The sequence below is a fragment of the Dromiciops gliroides genome, chromosome 2 (genome assembly GCF_019393635.1).
Source record: "Dromiciops gliroides isolate mDroGli1 chromosome 2, mDroGli1.pri, whole genome shotgun sequence".
NCBI lineage: Eukaryota > Metazoa > Chordata > Mammalia > Microbiotheria > Microbiotheriidae > Dromiciops > Dromiciops gliroides.
In genome coordinates this window covers 170,911,862-170,936,370 of record NC_057862.1, presented here as the reverse complement: position 1 = coordinate 170,936,370, position 24,509 = coordinate 170,911,862, and the positions used below count along the sequence as shown (strand labels likewise).

At 39.1% G+C, this 24,509-nt stretch overlaps 1 protein-coding gene across 2 annotated transcripts in view; it reads left to right on the top strand.

Moving 5' to 3' along the window:
• The window catches only part of SLC12A1 (solute carrier family 12 member 1), a 135,220-nt gene that overhangs the window by 42,683 nt on the left and 68,028 nt on the right, over positions 1–24,509 (top strand). For both annotated transcript variants that reach the window (XM_043984361.1, XM_043984362.1), the window contains 7 exons: positions 4,696–4,847; positions 7,856–7,963; positions 8,278–8,401; positions 10,102–10,203; positions 12,801–12,956; positions 14,348–14,447; positions 15,994–16,105. In XM_043984361.1, coding sequence (XP_043840296.1) covers positions 4,696–4,847; positions 7,856–7,963; positions 8,278–8,401; positions 10,102–10,203; positions 12,801–12,956; positions 14,348–14,447; positions 15,994–16,105 — 854 coding nt within the window. The remainder of the gene's footprint in view (positions 1–4,695; positions 4,848–7,855; positions 7,964–8,277; positions 8,402–10,101; positions 10,204–12,800; positions 12,957–14,347; positions 14,448–15,993; positions 16,106–24,509) is intronic.

The following is a 24,509-nucleotide window of genomic DNA, read 5'->3' as shown; positions in this document are numbered from 1 at the left end:
GTAAGTCAACAGCAAAAAGCACTAACATTCATATGGTGCTTTGAGATTTACAAAGGGTTTTACACACATTATCTTGATTGCTCTTCACAACAGCATAGTAAAGTAAGTGTTATTATTATCTCCATTTTACAGTTAGGAAAGTTAAGGCTTAGAGAGATTTTCGTGAATTTTCCATCCCTGGTGATACAGTATCAGAGGTCAGATTCAGACCTCAAAACCTCCCCTCCAAGTCCAATGCTGTTTCCATTATACTGGTTTATGTGTCAACCCTCAGATTGTTCTTTTTTTTTTAAGCAGGGCAATGAGGGTTAAATGACTTGACCAGGGTCACATAGCTAGTAAGTGTCAAGTGTTTGAGGCTGGATTTGAACTCAGGTCTTCCTAAATCCAGGGATAATGTTTTATCCACTGCGCCACCTAGCTGCCCCCCTCAGATTATTTTTGTGTGTGTGTGAGGCAATTGGGGTTAAGTGACTTGCCCAGGGTCACACAGCTAGTAAGTGTCAAGGGTCTGAGGTCGGATTTGAACTGAGGTCCTCCTGAATCCATGGCCGGTGCTCTATCCACTGTACCACCTAGCTGCCCCCACCTCAGATTATTTATTTATTTATTTATTTATTTATTTATTTTGCAGGCAATGGGGGTTAAGTGACTTGCCCAGGGTCACACAGCTAGTAAGTGTCAAGTGTCTGAGGCCAGATTTGAACTCAGGTACTCCTGAATTCAGGGCTGGTGCTCTATCCACTGTGCCATCTAGCTGCCCCTCAGATTATTATTTTTTTTTTAGTGAGGCAATTGGGGTTAAGTGACTTGCCCAGGGTCACACAGCTAGTAAGTGTTAAGTGTCTGAGGTCAGATTTGAACTCAGGTACTCCTGACTCCAGAGCCGGTGCTCTATCCACTGTGCCACCTAGCTGCCCCCAGATTATTCTTAATGCTTATTTGAGTCATCTACATTTTCTGTCATGCTTGGGCTGCAGAAGACAAAGCCCTACAAATTTGTGAATTATTGAAAGCTACCAAGTTTTTAAGTTGTGAAATGTCTTCCTCCAGTTATCATCCTGGCATCTTAGTGTTTTCATCATAATTGTCAGAGTTGGAGAGAAAGAGATGGACAGATTGCTAGAGAGATAGTAAATAAACAGGTGTGCAGTTATAGATTATTAGTACTAGTTCATATTATTATATGTGTATTATATGCATATATATGTCTATATATAGACATGTCCATATTTTCCTATATGTATAGATGTGCATAGGTGGGGGTGCATGTGTATACATGTGTGTATGTGTGTGTATGTGTGTGCATCTATTTATATCATGATTTACTAGAGAGTTCAGTTTTGCCTTTTCAGATGTTGTCCCAACTCCCACCAGGAGAGGTACAAAGGGATTTAGGTTGCTTCCACTGCTCTCATCCACTCCAATCTGTCAGGTGGAAATAGGGCCTATGTGGGGATTTCAGGGAAAAGGTAGAGTAAGTGGGGGTTGAGGGAATAGTGGGACTATAGGTAGGGCATGGAATTAGAGCTAACAGCTCATCTTAGCCCTGTTTTTACTAAAGGAGAAATTTTTCTACTGCCCATTGACTGAGAATCAGAAATGAACCCGGCCCCTGGTAGTGCAGGGAACCTTTTCCTCATATGGCTCACAGAATCTTGTGATTCTTCTTGCTATGGTGGCCCCCATTGTCTTTATCCCATTACTCACTGGTAGTACTTAATGTGGGAGAGACAGAAATTATATCTCAAAAGCTATGATCAAGAAAATCCATTCCTTGCTTAGGAACAAATTAATGAGGGGAATGGTTGTTGCGGACCCAAAAAAAGGGATGCTATAGAACCTTGACTAAGAAATTCTCAGAAGAGGCCTGAATTTTATTTGTTCCCTTCTTGCCTCAAGAGAGAAGCAGGAGAGTTGATTCCCCTTAGGTTGACTTCAAGGTAAAAAACAGATGAAACAGGTTGCCTTGCACACAGAGTCACAAATAGACATTTTTGCACTAGAGACCACATCCAGAGTAAGCAGAATGAATTCTGAATTCTGCCCTTTTGGAGGTGGGTGGGTAGGTGGGGGTGGAATAAGGTAGAAAGAGATCCTCAGACACTAGAGAAAGGTCATTGCTGGGGAAGCTGCCTTGGGATAAGTAGGGGAAAAGGGAGTGAATGGAAGAAATAGAGATAAGAGCTCCCCCAGGTGGCCATTTAGTAACTTCCTATTTTAACCATTCTTACTAACCAGGTACAAAGCCCTATTGCTTCTGGACTGCTAGATGACTGTAAGTGCTTTCAGAGCCCTCTGAATACAAAACCCTGGGGCAAAGATCACCATCCCTCCCTAGCAGTGTCTGCTTGCCACCTCTCCTAAATCACTGTTTTAGGGAAAAGGAAGTTTACTGAATATTCAAATATCTTCAAATTGTTAGTGGTGCAGTAGATGAGGCCCTGGGTCTGAAGTCAGAAACTCCTGAGTTCAGATCCACTAGCTGTGTGATCCCAGACAAGTCACTTAACCTCTCTTTATCTCTGTTTCCTATGGAGACAATAATCTCACCTACTTCATTCACATCGTAATAGATACTAAATAAATGCTTATTCCTGTTCCCATCCCCTTCCAGAAGAGACATTGTTTTGGTCATTGGGGAGTTTCTATGACTTTTTCTTCTTTTTAAAAATAACATTGAGGGGCAGCTAGATGGCGCAGTGGATAGAGCACCGGCCCTGGATTCAGGAGTACCTGAGTTCAAATCCGGCCTCAGACACTTAACACTTACTTGCTGTGTGACCCTGGGCAAGTCACTTAACCCCAATTGCATCACTTAAAAAAATAACATTGAAACAAAAAAGATGTTTGAATGTTAGATTTTTCAGAAATGGGTTTCCTTTTTAACTTAGATAAGTCAAGACTGAAGTCCTTTATCAGACACACACCATGTCCTAGATGTCCCAGGATCTCTGAGTTGGAAGGGCTTACTTCATAGGCCATTTAATCCAACTCATGCTTGAACAAGAATCCACTTACAACAAAATCTACAAGTTATCATGTGACGTCTGGGGGAGCTGTGTGTGGCTCAGTGCAGAGAGAATGACCCATTTTATCCTGAAGGGGCTCATTCCACTTTGAGAGAAATCCAAATATTCCTCACCCCAAGACTAAAGCCACTTCTCTCAAATTTCCATCTCTTTCTCCTCCTTCTATTCTTTGGGGGTCAAAACCAGTATGTCCAACCCCTTTTTTGCATGGCAGCCTTCAAATATTTGAAGCAAGGCTAAACATCTCTAATTCCTTCAACTGATCCTTTAGTAACCTAACTTTAAAATCCCCCACCATCTGGCTATTTTCTAGCTTACTCCATGTCATTAGGAATGGCTCTAGACCATAGCCAGAGTATCCTAAATGCCACATTTTCCCATGGGCCTCTGGGGTAATGTATATTCCTTGTATTTTTCTCATGAGGGAGATGGAACAGTGCAGAGCAGTGATGGACTACTCCTGGAAAATGCTTAATGATCTGGAGCCATGGGAATTTTTCCAGACTGCTTTGGCACAATTTCAGAAACTTATCCTAATCTCATTTTGTGGGAAACTGAGGCTTAGAAAGTTAAATGATTACCTTAGGTCACATGGGTTGCAAGTAGTAAATCAAGGATTTGAACTTAGGACCTCTGACTCTGAATCGTGTTCTTTTCTACTATACTCACCTTGCATGGAGTAATTTTCAGTAGATCCTAACAAAATTAGAAGGTTCAACAATAGAATGAAGTATCGCTGCCTGAGAATGACACTATGGTGCTTTTATCATTCTTAATTTAATAGCTTCAAACTAGTTAGAATAAAACCCTCCATATGGTTGCCTTCTCTTCTCCAAATCTTTCCCAACTCTGAGGACTTGACAATCATTAAGAATAAGAGGTTCCCACTGGGTCAAAGAACTGAGTCTGCTGTCTGTTTCCCAGAAATGAGAAATCAAAAATGCTCAGTGAATAAGGGGGGAAGGGAAGAGGAGGGACTTCTTTTTTGATGTTTATTTTCAAGGGCTTCTTTCTTTAAGGAGTTCAAAAAATTTTACAGCTATTATTTATTAAGAAGGAGGAGAGAGGGAGGCAATAAAAAAGAAGCATAAGACATGGTCTCAGGCCTCTAGCAACATAAAATCTAGTTTAAGAAACAAGAAATAGGTACATGAAAATTAAACTAATAATGCAATACAGTAAAGGATATAAATATGGAAAAATGAGTAGCACAGACTGAATGAATGAATGAACAAATGAATGAAAAGAATTTATGAATTGCTTATTCTGTAATAAGTTCTGTACAAACCATCAGAAATACAAATATAAAAGTGAGTTAGTCCCTGCCCTCAAACAGTTTACAATCTAAGAGGATAGAAAACACTTATAGTGGAGTGGAATCCAGGGAACAGAGTTGGGGTCTGGAAAGTCCCATAGATGGTGAGTGGGAAAATAGGGCAGTCAGTTGGCACAATCTTTCCAGATGCAATGGTGATGTGTTCTAGGGATTCCGAGGAAGGGGAAGTCAGTGTTAGGTGGGAATTTTCAGGAAAGTTTTATAGAGGATATGAGATCTGAACAGGCCTGATCATATCCCAGAAGTAGAAAAGAATCTTACTTCTTCAGGGGACCCCAACTGAATAGGATGTTTATTTAAATTAATTATTCCCTTTTCTTTCCACAGGGGCCTGTGTTGTCCGGGATGCCACTGGAAATGTGAATGACACGATCATCTCTGGGATGAGCTGCAATGGCTCAGCAGCCTGTAGTCTGGGCTATGATTTTTCCAGATGTTTAAACCAAAAATGTCCATATGGGCTAATGAACAACTTTCAGGTTTGGATATTATTTCAAAACTTTTGTTGTCTTTGGCTGATTGGACTTGAGCTTCCTTAGTTCAATGTAGTTATTAAGATTTGTATTTGGAAGCAGCTAGTCTATGATCAAGTTTGCCTAAAGGATGTTCTGATCAACTCTGGGTTCTAGCCAGTCCTAGAGTTATAAAGAATCTCCGGGTGGGCAAATCATTTTGGATAATAGGAACTCCAACTAGAAGAAATCTTAGAGACCATAGAAGGCTTTTTTTCTTTGGATGAAGAATGTCACAGAGTAAGTAGAATGTCAGGATTTTTACTCAATACTTCTGATTCCAAACTTAATATTTGGAGACACCCTCTAGTTTCAGTTCCAATTCACTGGTGGTAGGAAACTTCCCAGGGAATCTGGAGTCCTCTGAAGAAGAGTAGGACCCTAACAGGACCTTAGGACCAATATGACTTACCCTTTTAGATCGGTATTCAAAACAAATCTCCCAGGGAAGGTCCAGAACTCAGAAGCAGCTATTAGTGTGCCCTTGGAACCAATGACAATATACACACTCCTGGAGTTGCCTTGGAAGTTCTTAGGTGGGGTGAGGAGTAGCACACCTATAATCTAGAGAATGACTATATAGGCCCCACAGAACAGTGACACTTAGCAGCATTTACTAAGGGAAGTAGAGCTTGATGAATTCCCTCTATCATTCTTCTTTTTTCTTTTTTTTGGTGGGGCAATGAGGGTTAAGTGACTTGCCCAGGGTCACACATCTAGTAAGTGTCAAGTATCTGAGGTCAGATTTGAACTCAGGTCCTCCTGAATCCAGGGCCAGTGCTTTATCCACTGTACCACCTAGCTGCCCCCCCCCCCATCATTTTTTGTAGTAAACTACAGGGTAAAGGGGAGGGGGAAGGAATGAAGGCAGTTTATGTGCATCCTTTCTAATGGACTTGATAAAGCTAGAACTTAGACCCCATAGTAAATTGGCTGTTTCACCAAGTTACTGTCCTAAGAAGAAAAGAAAAGATAGTTCATAACACAGAGAGACCTAGAGCAAACTAGAGAAAAAATAGGGCTCGATCATAACATTTTTATCTAAACACTTTAATGTAAATTCACAGACATTATTTACTTGCCTTCATATTTTAAAAAGTGCCTTACCCAATGTCACCAAATATTTAAGACTTGAAATTATTTACCAAATGCCTCCTCATAAAGTCCATTATATACAATCAAGAGTACAAATCAAGTAATTATAAAGTTAGTCCCTGAAGGAGTTTATAATCTAAGACATCCCATAATGACAGTGAAATTAAGGATGCACAAAAATTAATCAAATATATAAAATAAACTGTTTGCATCAAAGCAAAATAATTCAAGTTCATTTAATGTTGTGGTAAGAGAATCAGAAATAAAGGGAATAGGATAATGAAACCAATCACCCCATTACCAATACTCTTTTTTTTTTTAGTGGAATGGAAGAGAACAGTCAAGTTCTATGATTTATTTTATTGATATGAGAAACTCTCACTGCGGAAACTCCCTCCACCAATGCCACAAGTCTTCAACTTAGAAATAATCATAGATTTCAACCTGCAAGGGTCCTTGGAGGTCATCCAATCCAGTTCACTAATTGAAAGATTAGAACAATGATGCTCAGAGAAATTAAGTGACATTGTTACACAGTTGCTAAGAGTCAAAGGGTAGGATTTGAACCAAATTCTACTAAATTCTAAATTCAACCCTCTATCCAATATGCCAGCTATCTTAGAGAGTTTCCTGGACGCCCTGAGAGTGACTTTCCCAATAGTCACAAAGCTGGTCTGTATCAGAAGTGGGCTTTGGATCCAGGACTTTCTCACTTTAACTCTAATTTTCTTCTAATTAATCAAAGAAGGCTTCAGGGATGAAAGGGGAAAGGCATAATGTTTTAAGGTGTAGAAGACATTCTGGAGATAACTATAGCTTTGGGAAGGACTGTGAGATGAGAGAGGAATTGGCTAAAATAAGAAGGAACATCTGAGAGTTAGCACAGACATAGACAAAAACATACTTGTCCCAAGTAGCTGACTGAAGGAGAATCTCTTATAAGTCAACTCTTAGTGAGTCTGTTAGAATAGTCCAACAAGGAAAAACAAACTAGCTCAAACAAAGGTATTTGCTGCAAAACTGGACTTAACTGGGCAGGATCTCATCTTGTATCAGACTCAAAACCACTGTTCAGTAAAAATAGATGAAATAATGTCTAGAAATATTCTATGGACATGAGGAAGAAGACAGAATCATCTTTTTAAAAGGAAATATAAACATTCTAACATAACTCTATTTTCATGCCTGCCTAGATTATGGTGATTTTAGTGCAAGACTTCTCAGTAACTCATTTCTTTGCTATTTTGTACTTTTCCCTTCAATTATTTAATAAAGTCCTTTTGGTGGAAAAAAATCCCACCATTATCTTCACTGAATTTAAGGGAAGAAGTTTTATCCCCATCTAAGTCAAGAAATTCCACAGAAAACTGAATATTTCAGAGACTAGGTGAGGACAAGAGTAGTGGAGAAGAGAAGAAGGGGCCCTCAACCAACGTAGATCATGAGAGGGACCTTAGGGATGATCTAGTCTAAGCCACCTCATTTTACATATGTGGAAATAAGGCCTTATAGAGGTTAAGAGATTTGCCCACAACCACATGAGCCGAAAATAGTGAAGTTGGAGCCCAGGTCCAGGTCTGAGCACAAATCCTGCATGAATTTGACTATTCTAGGTGGCTTGCATCTAGATTTTAAAACTCATTTGCCCACTTCCAAGACATAGTTATAAATATAGTTATATAGATTCAATTCAATTCAATTCATCAAACATTCATTAAGCACTTATCAAGTGCTTAAATGAGCCACCCCACCCCCAGTCCCCAAGACAGTGAGGAAAATATATTGAGGACAGTTTGGCGAGCAACATTCATTTACAAGCACTGTCCCCTTCTTCCAGAAGTATGACCTTCTCCTTACCTGTCTTTTTGTTCTCTCTAAAGGTAATGAGCATGGTCTCAGGATTTGGACCCTTAATCACTGCTGGAATCTTTTCTGCAACTCTCTCCTCTGCTCTGGCCTCTCTTGTCAGTGCACCAAAAGTTTTCCAGGTACTGTATCCCCAGAAACATGATTTTCTTCTCCTTGTTTTCTCTCTAAATGTATCTGGCTGAAACACTTATTCTCACTAGCAATCATTTTCAGAAGCATTTTAATGTTTGCATCTGGCCCAAGTGCTCTATCTGCCACATATTCAAGATAGATGCAAATAATATAAAGAATGATAAACTACAGATGCTAACCAGTACTACAGCATTGTACGTCACTTTATCTTTCCCAAAATCTCCTTGTTTAAGAGTCACTGCTGGGTAATGACTGTGTGCAGATATAAATGACTGATTTCTCTCCTTTTTTTTTCCATTAGGCTCTTTGCAAGGACAACATCTACAAAGCCCTTCAATTTTTTGCAAAAGGATATGGGAAAAACAATGAACCTCTCAGAGGATATATTCTCACATTCATTATTGCCATGGCATTCATTTTGATTGGTTAGTATGTTTCTTGGTAACGCTAAAAGTCAAGGAACACTTTTGAGTATGCATTTACCTTTATTTTTAGGTTTGGACAATTATCTTTCAGTAAGATAGCATGGGGGGCAGCTAGGTGGCACAGTGGATAGAGCACCAGGCCTGGATTCAGGAGTACCTGAGTTCAAATCTGACCTCAGACACTTAACACTTACTGGCTGTGTGACCCTGGGCAAGTCACTTAACCCCAATTACCCCACCCCCCCAAAAAAAAAGATAGCATGGTTGAGTGGAAATAACATTGGCTTTGTAGCCAGAGAATATGGGTTCAAATCTTGCCTCTGAAGTTTACCATCTGTGTGACCTTAACCTAGGCACTCAACCCACACCTTGGTATTCTTATCAATGAAATAAGGAGGTGGACTTGATAACTTTAAATCTATGTTCATTTTTCATCCAACTTTGGGATAATAAGCTTGCTTAGGGAGGAAATGAGAAAGTTTTGAATTTGTATAAGACCAAGAAGACATCTGGTGACTCTTTGAGCCTGATGGATTGACATTGGCCCTATGAACCTGAGTCATCTATCCATGATTCCTAATATTAAACTCCTACTTTGAATCACAGAGTCTCAGAGTTGGAAGGATCTCAGAGAACATCTTTTACAATCCATACCTGAATAAGAATACTCTATAACATACTCAGAGTATGGTCATCCACATTCATAGCTCGAAGACTTCTAAGGAAGAGAAACCCACTCTAGCTTGAGATAGTTCGTTCCACATTTGTGTAGCCCATTAGGAAGATTTTCCTCTTCATTTTGCTTGGTTCTGTTGACCTATTGCCCCCTATTTTTTAATCTCAAAGAAAGGCCCAGATTCTGCCTATATTTGGCAAAAACACAAATTCATTGGAGGTAGGGACTGTGTTTGGTTTTTATCCATTGGACTACATGTAGGGATACATATTGGGATATCTGTTTATCTCAAATGTAGCACAATGCTTTGCACTTGATAAGTGCTTAATGAACATTTGATGAATTGAATTGAATCTATAATAACTATATTCATAACTATGTCTTGGAAGTGGGCAAATGAGTTTCAAAATCTAGACCTGGGGGCAGCTAAATGGTGCAGTGGATAGAGCACTGGCCCTGGATTTGGGAGTATCTGGGTTCAAATCTGACCTCAGAAACTTTACACTTATACTAGCTGTGTGACCCTGGGCAAGTCACTTAACCCCAATTGCCTCACCACAAAAAAAAATATAGACCTGATTACCTCTCCTTCCTTTTGGGTCAAATTCACCAGCAGCTCCAGCCTGCATCTCCTTGCTCCACCATAAGCCACATCCCAATTAGGGTCCCAGTGTCTGGGGCAAAGCATTGGCATGGTAAGCTATAAAATGCCCTGCCACTTGAATACATATAGGGTGATTCTCCACATGGAACAAACTAGGCACTGGGATAAAAATTCTTAAGTGCCCCACCCACCTGTTGGTTGGATTGTTTTTTGCCCATTACTCTATAAAAGATTCAGCAAACCATAGACTTCAAGTACATAATGCAGCCCCAAAGAAAAATCACCAAGTCCTTAAATTTTGACAGTTGCCAGCTATGACATCAGTATCTAAATACGGTCATGTTTTAAAGTTATAATAGTTTTTCATCCCTAGATCTCATCCTCCATATGTTAGCATCTGATTGTGTTTCTCTTCCACAGCGGAACTGAACACCATTGCTCCCATCATCTCCAACTTCTTTTTGGCTTCATATGCACTTATTAACTTCTCCTGTTTCCATGCATCATATGCAAAATCCCCAGGTAAGTTGAATTTGATGTTTCAGAATGAGCCAAAGACCCAATAAACCTTTTGACTCCCATCTATCTTCTTCCTGCCTTCCCATTCCTCCCTTCCAAAAAATTAGAGGAAGGATAACATGCTTGCACAATTTATAAAAATCTCCATACTTACATCATGATGGTGGGCAGTGTAATCCACTCTATTTTGGTGAGTTTGGGGATAACTTCTGAAATTGAAGGGGAATCATATGAGCAATGGCCTTCTTGACCAACCGTAAAGTCAATTTTCTCCTGCTGCAATAAATTATTCATTGCAAGAGAAACCACATTTATTTCAGCAGTAGAAAAACACCACTATTTATTTCCAGGGTGAAAGTGACCAAAGAAGTGGAATAAATGTATATATTTGAGACTTCCATACTATCAATTTGCTTCTTGCTGGTGGTACAGAGGAGAAGAAGGATGAGTAGCTTCCATAATTACCTACTGAGCAAAGTAAAGGCAGATCCATGGTGGGCAACCATCATTCAGTTACAGATGACCTCAATATATTTCTTTACCCGGATTAATAGTGGCTCAAAATTGTAAAGCAAGGAATAATTCCTTGTCGTGCCATCCCCTCACCCTCAGTACCTCTACAACTTTCTTTCTTCCATTAACTAAATCCCTACCACATTAATGAGACAGGAGTCAAGACACTTGAATGGGAATCCCAGCTGCTACTTGCTTCCTTTTTTATTTCATCTGTGTTTATGTGTTGGGGGGAGGGGGACAGGAGGAGAATGAGGGAAAGAAAGAAGCATTTATGAAGGGCCTACTACAAGCCAGTCACAGTACTAAGGGCTTTACAACTATTATCTCATTTGTATCTCTAATATTATCTCACAACCACCCCGGGAAGGAGGTACTATTATTACTCCCATGTTATAGTTGAGGAAATTGAGGCAGACAGAGGTTAAGTGACTTTCCCAGAGTCACACAGCTAGTAAGTGTCTGAGGCCAGGTTTGATCTCAGGTCTTCCTGATTCCAGCCTCAGAATTCTATCTACTTTGCCCCGTAGCAATGTCTAAGTGACTCTGGTCAAGTTTCCACATCCATGAAATTAGGAAGTTGGACTATAACGGATTTCTAAGGTTCTTTCCAACCTACATGATCTCATGGTCCTAATTTTGACTTTCAGGGTAGCAATTTCTTCAAAGCAGTACTTTTTGACGACCAGACAATAATCGCTGAGAGCCATTTGTGTGATATTGAAGCTTCTCCCCTTTCTTCTTGCTGCTTCATTTTCCAAAAATCTGATTTGGAAGATGTCTAACCAAGACAGACCCTAGAGAAGAGCTAGGGAACCCTTTTAAAAATTGTTACTGATCCATAAAATCAATTTAGGATGACATGTATAAAAATAAAATTAGATTTTAAAAATATATTATGCTTGGTAAGTAAGATATCTATGGTTTATGGGGTTTTTTTTAATTCAACAATAAATATGTATTAAACACCTACTTTATGATAGCCAAGGCATCGTGTTAAGTGTTAGGGAGGCAAAACTTAATACACTTCCCTGAAGGAGTTTATAATCTACTAAGTAGGAGAAGACATGTACAAATAATTATGATATGTCATAATGTGATAATGAATAGCAAAGCATTTAATAAGCACATAAACTGTACTAAGCACTGATAAAGGTTTAAGCAATGTGCTGCCAAAAATTGCACTCTTTTTATGGGAAAGAAGATGATCAAAGAGGGTGTCATGGAGGAGGTAACATCTGACCTGGGCCTTGAAGGGAGGAAGGGAAACATACTTCGACAGGCAGAGAAATGAGGGAAGCTTATGCTAACCTTGGTAGTTGTCACGCAAGATACCATGGAGACCAGAGAAGGCACCACAAGGAGGTGAGGGACAGGGGGGAGTGGCAGAACATTCCAGTGCAAAATTAAATTGTAAAGATAGGTTGGAGCCTGACTGCATAAAGCCCTGAATGCCAGCATCAGGAATGTATATGTCATGAGTAACATGATCAGAGCAGTATGTGAGGATATGGAGACCCAAGAAAACTACATGACTTAACTTATTACCAAGAAGGTAATAAGGATCAGAAAGAAGTAGGATTGGAATCCAGGTGTTCTGACTCCAGAGACAATGGTCTGCCCCTGTATCACAATTGTACTTAGAGATTATAACTGTCATTATAATGATATACCTATCTCTCCTACTTGATGATGAGGCACTATAGAGCAATGGAAACAGGCTAAAATTTGGAGTCAGAGGACCTGGGTTTGAGTCCTGACTGCTGCTTACTAATAATATAACTTAGAACAAGTCATGTAACTTCTCTGTGCCTGTAAAATCCCATCTGCAAAATGGAGATAATTCTTTTATAATCTACTATTCAGAATTGGGTTATTGAGAGAATAAAATTAGTTGATCCATGTAAAGCTTTGCATAAAATATGAACTATGAGTTATTGTCATAAACTCCTTGAGGATGGCGGTTATGTCTTATGTGTGTCTCCCAGCAGCAAGCACAGTCTTTCACTTATAGCAGGTGCAATAAATATTGAATTAAACTGAGGTTGAGTGGAAATTAATTAAATAAAGTTACTCTTGATTTTCAGGCTGGAGACCTGCCTATGGAGTTTACAACATGTGGGTATCTCTTTTTGGAGCCATATTGTGCTGTGGAGTCATGTTTGTCATCAATTGGTGGGCAGCTGTCATCACCTATGTTATTGAGTTCTTCCTCTATATCTATGTGACATACAAAAAACCAGGTAAGCTCAGAAAGACCCTTTCATTATACAGCTGTCAAGTCATATTTGATGAACCAACCATGGTTGTCAAAACCACTTTCCACTTAACCATTGAACACAACCAATAGGCAAGTTTGCATACTGCTTGCTTGACAACCAGGTTTTCTAGGGAAAGAGGAAGAGGGCTTGCTCACTGCTCCAAGCATTGAAATATCTCAAAAAGGTCACCCATATTTATTATCTACCATTTTCCTGATTTATCAAGAATAAGACTGATGCAGGGAAAGTGCTGGCTTCATCCCAGAGATGATCTATAGAAGGTTGGGGGCTCCTCTTCCTTACTCTTAGAGACTCTCTGGAGTCATTAAAGTTGGAACATCCTTTTTAACTTTAGGTTTGAGAAAACAGAAAAAGGAAGCAGTACTTGTCTCCCCTGCTACATAAAGTAGTCCTTGGAGGTCCAGATCTAGAAGAAATACTGAAAATCAGTAAAGCTCTTTAGGGACACACATTTTGCATGAATTCTTGACCACTTTGTTAGCTTACTTATTCAGATAAACATTTGCTGAGCACCATCTGCTTGCATATTCACCCCTTCTGTCTCTTTCTTTCATGCCCTTGAAAATGGCCCCTTAAACTCTCTGTGTTTGGCATACAGATCTTATTCATGGGCTGACTCCCTCTCTGAGTCGGCTTGCCCAGAAAGTGAACTTCACAGAACCCTCTCCTTGAAAGGAGAACCCGATAAAAGGCTACATGACTTAGCTTTCCTGCTTAACAAGACTCCCTATAAAAAAATGCCATTTCCCACCATTGGGCATTGTTTATGAATATGCAAGACATTCTTTCTTTCAGACACAGTATAGTATAATGGAAAGCACTCTGGCCCTGCAATTGGAAAATGAAGGTTCAAATCCTGCCTCTGAAATTTATTACTTGTAGTACCATGGGCAAATCATTAAATCTCCTAGGGTCTTTCATTCTTAATCTGTAAAGAGAAGAGATTGGACTAGATGTCCATGAAAGGTCCCTTCTCACTTTAAATGTATGATCTTATAAACCCTACATTGTGATTTCTCAAGTTTTTTTGTCTATTGATGAAGCAGAGGAAGGAGAAAAGGAAGGAAGGAAATATTCATTTATTAAGAAGGACTAAAAAGAGCTTTACAAATATTGTCTCACTTAATCCTCACAACAACCAGGAAAGGTAGGTGCCATTATTATCCCTATTTTATGGAAGAAGAAGCTGAGACAGACAGGGGTGAAGTGACTTGCCCAGGGTCACACATCTAGGAAGTATTTGTGGCTGTATTTGAACTCAGGTTCTCCTGACTTCAGGTTCAGTGTTCTCTGCTATGCCTAGTTTACAACTAAACATTGCTTATTCTGTTATTATCTCCCTTCATCCATAGATGTGAACTGGGGATCCTCTACACAAGCTCTTTCCTACGTGAGTGCTTTAGACAATGCTCTGGAGTTAACCACTGTAGAAGATCATGTGAAAAATTTCAGGTAAAGTTAACCACAAAGCACCATAGTGCTTTGGATTAGAGACAGGTGCTCTTTAAGAACATGTTTTTGCCAAATGCGACCAAGAACTGAGCAGAGATTCTGAAAAATCAGATCTCTACCCACAAAAATACTATGTGTTCGGGGGTGGCTAGGTGGCACAGTGGATAAAGCACCGGCCCTGGATTCAGGAGTACCTGAGTTCAAATCCGTCCTCAGACACTTGACACTTACTAGCTGTGTGACCCTGGGCAAGTCACTTAACCCCCATTGCCCTGCAAAAAAAAAATACTATGTGTTCCTACCCATAATGTTTGATGCCACTTCCCATCCCTTCTTAGCCATGTCCATCCTCTCTTGTTGCTTCCTATATGAACAAATGTGACTAGCATTACATACAGGTTAAGTCATTAAAGACCGAAGACCATCTCATCTGTTGAGAAAACTTGAGAAGCATGACAGGTACCTTCAAGTATTTAAAGGATATCATGTGGAAGAAGGATTAGTATTAATTCTTCTTGACCCCAAAAGACAGAACCAAGAATAAGAAAAAGGGCTGAAGTTGTAGAAAGGCAGATTTAAGCTTGAGGTTGGGAAAAACTTAGCTCTACTTCATCATTTTCTTCCAGTTTCTTTACTAAGAACACAAAAGTGTCTGGACAAAAGACAGCTCAAAGAAGTCTTCCCCAAATGCAATTTCCCATGAAAACTTTTAACAAAAATAATCATAAATATATTTTCAATCTTTGCCATAAGTTTTACAGCAAAGTCCTGGCTATATGTTTACATGAATGAATAAATGTAAAGTGTTATACTTGGGATCATAAAAATCAAGTACAACATGGGGGAAAGCATGGTTAGAGGGCAGCTTGTCTAAACAAGCTCTGGGGGTTTTATTGGACCACAACCTAAATATCACCAAGGTAATGTGACAGCCAAAAAAGCCAATGCAAATTCGGGCTATATTAAGAGAGATCTAGTTTCTAGGAATAATGAGGTGATAGCCTCTCTGTATTCTGCTCTGATCAGACCATACCTGCAGCATTATGTTCTGTTCTGGGTGAACCCAGCTTAATAACATTGACAAGCTGAAGAAAGTGCACAGAGGAGGGCCACTAGAATGGTGAAGGCCTTCAGTCCATCTTATATGAGAGTCGATTAGAGGAACTGCATATGTTTAGTCTGGAAAAGACTCGGAACAAGAGGAAACTTGTTAACCGTCTTCATATTTTTGAAAGGCTGACCTATAGAGTAGGAGTTCATATTGTTCTGTTTGGCCTCAAACCAAACAGGAACAATAGATGGACATTGTAACGAAGCAAATTTAAACTAGGTGTCAGAAAAACAAAAATCTTACAAACAATGGCGGCTCAAATGTGGAATGGGCTGTCTTAGGAGATGGTAGGCTCCTTCTCATTGGAGTATGCTTTAGTGAGGATTCTTTTTGAATATGGTTTGAACTGAATGGCTACTGAGGACCTTCCCAACTCTAAAATGCATGTGATTCCATTTCCATGGCTAGTTGCAATCATTTATTTTCCATTTCTAGGCCCCAGTGTATTGTTTTAACTGGTGGACCCATGACAAGACCTGCTCTACTAGACATAACACATGCGTTTACCAAGAATAGTGGTCTCTGCATCTGCTGTGAAGTCTATGTGGTAAGCACTTTAAGGGTAAAACTACAGAGTTTAAGGGATGGATGCCAGGTCCATTGGAAGTCTGTGTTCATAAAAGATTCTTACTGTCTCCTACCCTTCCTTTTGCTATTATCAGGGAAGGGAGAGGTTAGTTAGCAAGAGAGCCAGGGACAACTAAGACGGAAGTTCTTTCCGATGATTCATAGAGCAATGACCATCAAGTACCTGCGATCCTGAATTTAAATGGGCAGATGAAATGTGCTTCAGATTTCATGGGAGACCAACTAAAAGTGATAAATATTTGCAAATGAAGGCCTCAGAGTAAAAAGTAAGAGAACTGACTGTGTACAGCTCAAGGAAGAAATTGGGGTTTGGGGGACATAACTGTGAATGGAAGCATAAAGGAATGTAATAGAGAGAATAGGGATCAATTTTTCTGAGTAACTGATGAGGAGAGAAGCAAATATAATGGGCTTTCATGACAGCACATCACATTAAGGTTAAATATTTGGAAAAATCTGTTACACTTAAGGTTACCTGGGGAATGAAGCAAATTTATCCAGGCCCCACAGAAACATTAAAGACCAAATTAGTCCCTGTGTGTTCTTCAGGAAGCCTATTAATAGTTATTGATGCCATAATTTATCAGTATCTTTCCTCTGAAGGAAAGTGGATTGCAAAAATCTAACCACTACCATCATCATCACTGATCTGTGAAATAAGAAGGTAACAATAACAAAGCAATCCACTCATCTTGCCCAGAACATACTTGATGCTTTCTAATGTTTTAGCAAGAGATTCCCCATCTGTGAAATGGAGATAATGATAGCACCTATCTCAGGGTTGTGGTGAGCATCAACTGAGATAATGTGTGTAAAGTGCTTTGCAAACCTGAAAGTGCTATATGAGTGCCAGCTATTATTATTATCATAATCCATATGTGCACAGACATCTCTATCAAAGGCCCCAACCATTAATTTGTACAGGAAATTAGCAAAGTGCTTTATAAACCATAGCATGGTGTGTTTTATTGGAGCTATAATGATGAGCTATTATATCATGGTTTTTTTTTATTTTTCCAAATCATTTTCATATCTATTACCCAATTTGATTATCTTAAGTATCTCTCAAGGTAAGCAGAGCAGGTATTATTATTCTACTTTACAGATGGGGACATTGAAATCCAAGGAGATTAAGGGCCAGAGACACAAATCTAGTCCATTACAAAGCCTGAATTCAAACTCTTCTCTCTCATGTTCCAAATGCAGTGATCTTTCTATGACACTATTCTAGGAATCATGTCAGTCACTGATACCCATGTCCTTAGACCTATTGAGAGACAGCATTTTACAATGGAAAGAACAGTTGCTCCAGTATCAGAGGACTTGGGTTCAAATTCCACCTCTAGTGTTTACTGTCTGTGTGACCTTGGGCAAGTCATTTAACTTTCACCAGCTTCAGGTTCCTCACCTCTAAAATGAGGAAGTTGGATTAGATGACCTCTGTGATTCTTTTCCAGATTTAGACATACGAACCTAAGATCTAACATGAGCAGTATTGCTCCTCCCAGGGACCCTCTATACCTTCTAAGAAACAGGTCCTTGAGAAAAGATGTGTCCCCGAGGCCAGTCAGTCAAGAAGCTGTAAAGCAAGCTTACTTTTGCAGTTAGCAATATTTCAGGTGCTATACAAAGCAAACTAGTCCTATCCCTGACCTCCTGGTGTTTACACTCTGACATCTGAGAAAATGCAACCTCAGGCAATCCTCTAAAAGAAAGGATAGCAGCCTGGAAAGCACTAACCGGATAAGTAATTGACAAACTATGACTTCAACAATTTTTAATCTTTTAAGCACCTTTCTCTCATGTTATCAGCTTTGGCATCCTGGGTTAATAGATTTTCATTTTTTGCCAATATGTGACAAGGGCCTGTTTTGATGGAGTAAGCAGTTTGGTGTGTTTTCCTTATCTAGCAATTTAGGCAAAATTGAGTTTAGTGGGCAATGAAAATATGATTGAGTGAAACTCCCTGTTTTCTTTAGAAATGGAGAAGTGAATTGAGGAGGGTGGGTGGGTAAAAATGGTTATAGATTGGCAAGAATAAAAAGGGTCAATAAGGTCATAGGTTTTAACTCCTTCATTACCACTGCTAGGGAAAAAAAGATACAATTGCTTCCAGAAATCAGTTATATCTGATTGGCAGTTACATCACCACCTCTGGGAGGGTTCCTTGTCTGTGTAACATGTGTCTTGGACCATATGATATGTTTCCATGTTGATTGCCCAAGAGTTCTGATCCCAGGTGCTTATAATTCTCTTAGGAGCTCAACACACTTTCTGCAATGGTAATGATTTGTCAGTTGCTTTCTGGAAGCTCTTGGGACTGCAGATGTTGTCAACATTATTATATTCCAGGCTTAATTGTCCATCATCTTCTTTGCAAAAGAACACAGGGAGGCAGGGAAAGAAGCTTTGTCACAGGAAAATGATTTCCTAAATCACTGGCCCAGGCTGGCCTTGGGTACAGGCAATGGGTGGGGAAATAAATGCTAAATTGTAATAATGATGTAAGAAGGAGAAAAACAATTTGGTTTTTCACCCCAGGGAGCTGGTGCTTATACTATAATCATCATTTTCAGCCTTAGGAGTGTTTGTACCTCACACATAAACCTACAACTTCAACCTTTATGAATAACAAAATTTAGGTACTGGATCTTTTAGGTCCTCAATAGGTTAATAATGAACAGCCTGTAACCCATGAGGTCATGGAGGTTGTAGCCTTTGTCTACACCCTTCTCTCTGGGACTGACAGGCATGAGTGACTAGGAAGAAGGTATTCCCTAGCCTTCTAAATACCCTCATGATGGAGGGAAGGATCACTTCCAGACACACCACAGGCTGCTGGCACATCCCCTTCCTTGACATCTGGACATTGTAATGAAAGCCTAGGGCTGGAAGCTCCCAAGGTTGCAATGCTGACAGCTAACAACTGTAATGTTAGCATTTCCCCACCACCCTAATGTTTGTAAGTCTTAAAATAAGGTTGAATACTAATAACAGCTTTCATTTAGATAGTGTTTTATCCTTTACAAAGTGCTTTGATCATAAGCAGCAAAAGTATTATTATCTCCATTAACAGACAAAGAAACCGAGAGAGTTAGGAAGAATGAATAATGTAAATGATGATAGTTACGCTTACAATGCATCTTTCAAATTGCATTGCATTTGATCCTTAAAGCAATCCAGGAGGCAGGTGCTTCCATTTCCCCCATTTTACAGATGAGGAAACTGAGGCTGAGTGATGTGCCTAAGGTCACCCAGCTAGTGAGTGGCAAAACTGGAACAAGAACCCAGATCTTGAGGCTCCAGATCCAGGGCTCTTTTCATGCATGAGCTGAGACCAGTTATTTTCATAATAATACTAATATAGTTTAATTTCTAATGTAGTAAATATTAATAGACATAATCCACATCATAAAAGCTCTTGGGAGGAGGGATCCTTAATAATTTGAGGGAGTGTCAAGGGGTCCTGAGGCTAAAAAGTTTGAGCATCTCTGTACAACACTATGCAACCTTTCATACATACTTATACAAAGAGGCAGGTCGGCCAGTTGTTGTTGGGATCCAAAAGGCACATACAACAAAATCATCTCTTCCATTCTCCTTTTTCTAAATTTTCCTTTATGTATTTTTTTTCTAATTTTAAAGCTCATTTAGGTTACTAAATATATGATTCTATACAATTGGTTGGTTGGTTTTGATATTTTTCTTACTTCTTAATTGTCTTGGGCCTTGGACCTCCTCAAGAGAGCCTGAAATCTAATTCTTTTCCCATTGTGTAAAGATAGAGGAACAGCCATTTGAGATTTCCCTGCAACAGCACATCTGTCACCCCAAGTTCCTTTCTGTAGCTACACATTGGAAGTCTAAACTATGGGCCTCCAGAGTGTCTTAATTTATTGTTTTGCTAAATAACACAATGCAGCGTCTTTTTAGTATCTCCTGCTGGCCTTAAATTATTAAGCTATTTCTTGGTCCTGGACTGGTTGGCCCAGAACCACTTTCTTTCACCTGTGAGACTCATGGCCTCCCTTGGTATCATGATCCTCTCTTTCGCCTATGTGCCTTCTGTTATGTATAAAAAGGGGCCCAAGACCCCAACTTCTTTCTCTTCTACCACTTCTGCCCTTCTGATATGCACACAACTTTGCCATAGGCTTTCTAGCCCTTAGGAAACAGATTTACAACTATCAAACAGAGGCAAAAGTTAGAAAACTATGAGTCCTAAAAAAGATAATCTTGGTCTTTAGGGAAAATCTAAATGGAGTTAGGGTTTGTCCTTCTTAGCTCCCACCTTTTTTGCTGACTCATTCTTTTAGTATTTATCCCCAAAAGAAGCCCCACTCAAGCTTTTCTAGGCTGGGTAGTAGAATAAGCTCTCACACTCCTAACCTAGAATAAATCTGGGCTGGCAGCTGTCTAGTCCAATCAGTTGTTTCCAAAACCCACTTCCTAGCATTATCTTCACAGTGCTTCCTATGCCAAGCTTCCTAGACTTATCTTCAAAGACCCTGAGAGGTTAAATTACTTGTTCAGGGTCAAGTGGGCAGCATATATCAGAAGTGAGATGGGGGACTTGAGCTCTACTCTTCCTGACTCCAAAGCTATCTGTCTGCCCACTATGCTTCACCGCCTCTTATGGTAAATTCATAGACATTAGAACCTGCTGACCCATTTCTCTCCTTTTATTTGAACTCCAGCAGCTCTGCCCACACCTGGGTGCTCAGGTAAAATCAGTGCTACAGAATAGCATCAATGTACAGATGTCCTACCAGTCAAGCCTTGGTGATGTTTAATAAGCATCACATAGGAAACTTGAAGTGAATGGCCAACTAAAGATATGGAGAGTCACATACCATGTTGGTTGCTGTGATCTATTGTTCTCTTACATTCTCCTGAATGTTTTTTTTTGGGGGGGGGGTTCCCCTCTCCATGTATCCCTGGCTACTAAGACTCTGAGAGAAGAGTCAGGAAATCAATTTGTAGTCATTGTTTACCAGGTGACTATACATGTGATTGCAGTCAGGTCCTGTACTGTTTCAAAGAGCTAATACATGGAGTAGATCAAAAAGGGGATATGAATGATACTGATGTGTGTCATGGATTCATCTTATGTTACATTTATAATGCTTTTTCTTTCATTCATTCATTTGTACCATATATCCAATCAGTTGCTAAATTTTGCAGTATCTATTTCTACAACATCTCTCATATATGGGAAGGGAAAGGGAATAGGCATTCATTAAGCATTTACTATATTCCAGGCACTGTGCTAAGCACTGTACAAACATTATTTCATTTGATCTCATATGGTCACTTCTTTCTACTCACACAGCCACCACCTGAGTTCAGGACCTTATCCCCTTTCTCCTGCACTATTTTAACAGTTTCCTAATTTGTCTCCCTCTCTCAAGTCCTTCCCCAATCAAATCTATCCTTTACCCAACCGCCAAAGTGATTTTTCTAAAGTACAACAACAGACATTTCTTAAATGCCTACACTCTCCTATAAAAGGATGAAACAAAACACAATACTTTCCCTCAAGACACTTAGATTCTAGTAGGAGGATGAGAAACCTACAAATAATTATAATACAAGTTAGAGGTGCTAAGTATATAGAATTGAGAATGACAATTTGCTAAAACTCCCAGACCATTGAACTTTTGTTGCATTCATGCATCCCCTATCCTAGGGCTTGGGATTTTATTTTTAATGCAAGTGCAAGATTGCATATTTATCTCCATTAAACTTCATCTTACTGGGTTTGACCCATTTTCCTAGTCTATCAACATCTTTTTGGATCTTTAGCAGCTTACCCCTTAATTCCTTATTGACATTGTTTCTATTTGTTTTCAGAATTTCATTCTTAAGATCTTTCCATCCCTCTTTAGACAATTTCCCCTGTTCTTCTCTGCTCAAAAACCTTTACTTATCCCCACTGCCAAAAGAATCAAGTCCAAATTCCTTAATGATGTATATTGATCCCTCAAGTGTTCCAGTTCTTCAGTCTACTCAATTCCCATGACCTATGTCTCATCTCCACCTCAACTATAGAGATGTTTGATCTTGCCCTTGATCTTATCATCTTGCTATGGCTTTAGGCCATGGGTTCCTACCTATCCCTTCTCTGAAGAAGAAATCTACTCTTCCCAAATCAAGGAAGCATCTCAAACTGTACATGATTTTCTTCTGTATCTCTACCACAAATTCTACAATCATGACTTTCCATTGTTTTCTACTCAGGTTCTCATCATTTCTGCTTTAGCAACCAATTCATCTTTATTGGTCAGAATGAGATCTGGAATAAAAGTTTCTTTCATTGCCTCCTCTACCTTGTAAAACATGAAATTATTAAAACAATGAAAGAACTTATCAGCTGTTTTGATTTTGACAGAAAGAGTTCCAGATGTTATCCAGAAAGCAGAACCTCTGTAAGGGGCTAAAATTCTAACTAAACTGTCTAAAATATCTAATGAGTGGTCGCCAATAAATTATAAGCTTTAGCAAGAGTTAGACTTTTAAGCATTTATTAAGGAGAATAAGAATTTGGTAAAGAGAGAGAGAAAGGCCTAGATTCCTATCTATTAAAGGGAGAGCACATTTCTAGCTCCGCTCTCCACCAGAGTCCAGAGGAAAGAGAGCGAGACTGAGCGCCAGTCTCTTCCTTCCTCCTCCCACTAGTCCGCGTCACTTCCTGACTCCTGGTCTTGCCCTCAAAGACCTTCCCTTCATGGGCAGAACTCTTCTACAGTAAGTATCCAGCAGGTGGCGTTATTCCAATCGTTACAGTCCCCCCTGTTGTTCCTCAAGAAACAAAATGTTTCCTTGACGGAACAGTAAAAAGAATATAATAACTATTGCTAACTAATAATATGTGAACAACAATATAGAAAAGGAAGAGAGGAAAGTTTTGTCCAGAGGGGCGATTTTTTTTTTGTCCTCATGAACCGACGCTTTGACATTAGTCTTGCAAAGGGAGGGCCTCTGCAGAGAATACATGTTACAGATGGTGTATATTATAACAGAAAGAGAAAAAAAACAACAAAAACAACAAATCAAAACTGTTCATTTAAAGTCTCTGAAAGTCTTTTCTCAGATGTCCTCTAGGTGTAGTCGTGGAATGGAAGTCTTTTCAGGGGTTGATGTGTGGATGCTGGTAATCAGCCAGGAAAATTTCCTACAAAATTGAGCTTAACACAACTTTAAAATAGCTTTGTCAATAATCAAATCAAACAATGAAAGTTCTCAAAAACATGTCTAAGGGAATTCAGAATCTTAGTTGTTACACATGAAACATATAATAAAACAAAAATTGAAACATTCTTTAAAATTATAATATTACTATAGTCCCCCCTTATGGAGGGTAATTGAGAAGATAATTGCTGCAATATTAATTATTAAAAATAATTTTTATCTGTTTCATCACTTTTTGCATCATCTGCCTAATTATCCTCATGCCATTATGAGAAATTTTAAAATCTAATATAATTAGTAACAGATGTCAAGGCCAAATTCAACACTGTTATTTATCATGACACCTGAGATAATTATGGGGGTTACCATAAAAGAACAGAGAAATGATGGGATATGAGCATTCCCACACTTGAGCAATATGTACTGCCCATACAGTATGCCAGGCTTAAAATAGGTGGATGGAATATATGTCCAAGCCACCGAACATATTGGAAGAAACTGAGTCAGACTTAATCAGATGCATGGGATTGAGATGTCCATGGCATCAGGCATATAGGAGGGAGCATAGAAGCCAGGTGTAGAAGTGAGATGGGTGGGATGAATACTTCCAGCCATCTGTACAATATTGTGGGGAAAAATAAAATAAAATATTAAACCAAGAGAATCCAACCTCAACATTTGTCAAAAGCCGTTCCCTCGGCCATACCTTAACTTCGTGCATGTCTCCCCTCATGTAACAGTTCAATGTCTGCTCTTTGCATGTATTCCTCTTGTGATTGGATGGCATCTTGGCCAACTGGCATCTGATAACTCAGAATAAAGGCAATTAATGTCTTAAATGATAAGTTCCCATAATCCAAGTCTCATATGGATTTAAAAATTGAGGATAATAAATGATTGCAAAAAATGTGAATACATCTTGACTCAGAACACAATATATAATTATGCAACAATTTCAAATAATACCCCTTTTTTGCACTTAGTATACAATTACTTTTGTGAAAAATCAGAACATATTTAAATACAAGTTAAAGCACAACAGAATATCAAAGAAAACTTTTTTCTGAAAAAAGAAAACTTTTACAAATGTTCCCCTCTTTTTTTTTTTTTTTGGAATATGCTTATCAAAAATAATACTTCTAGAATCAATTTACACTTGCCATGGCAAACAA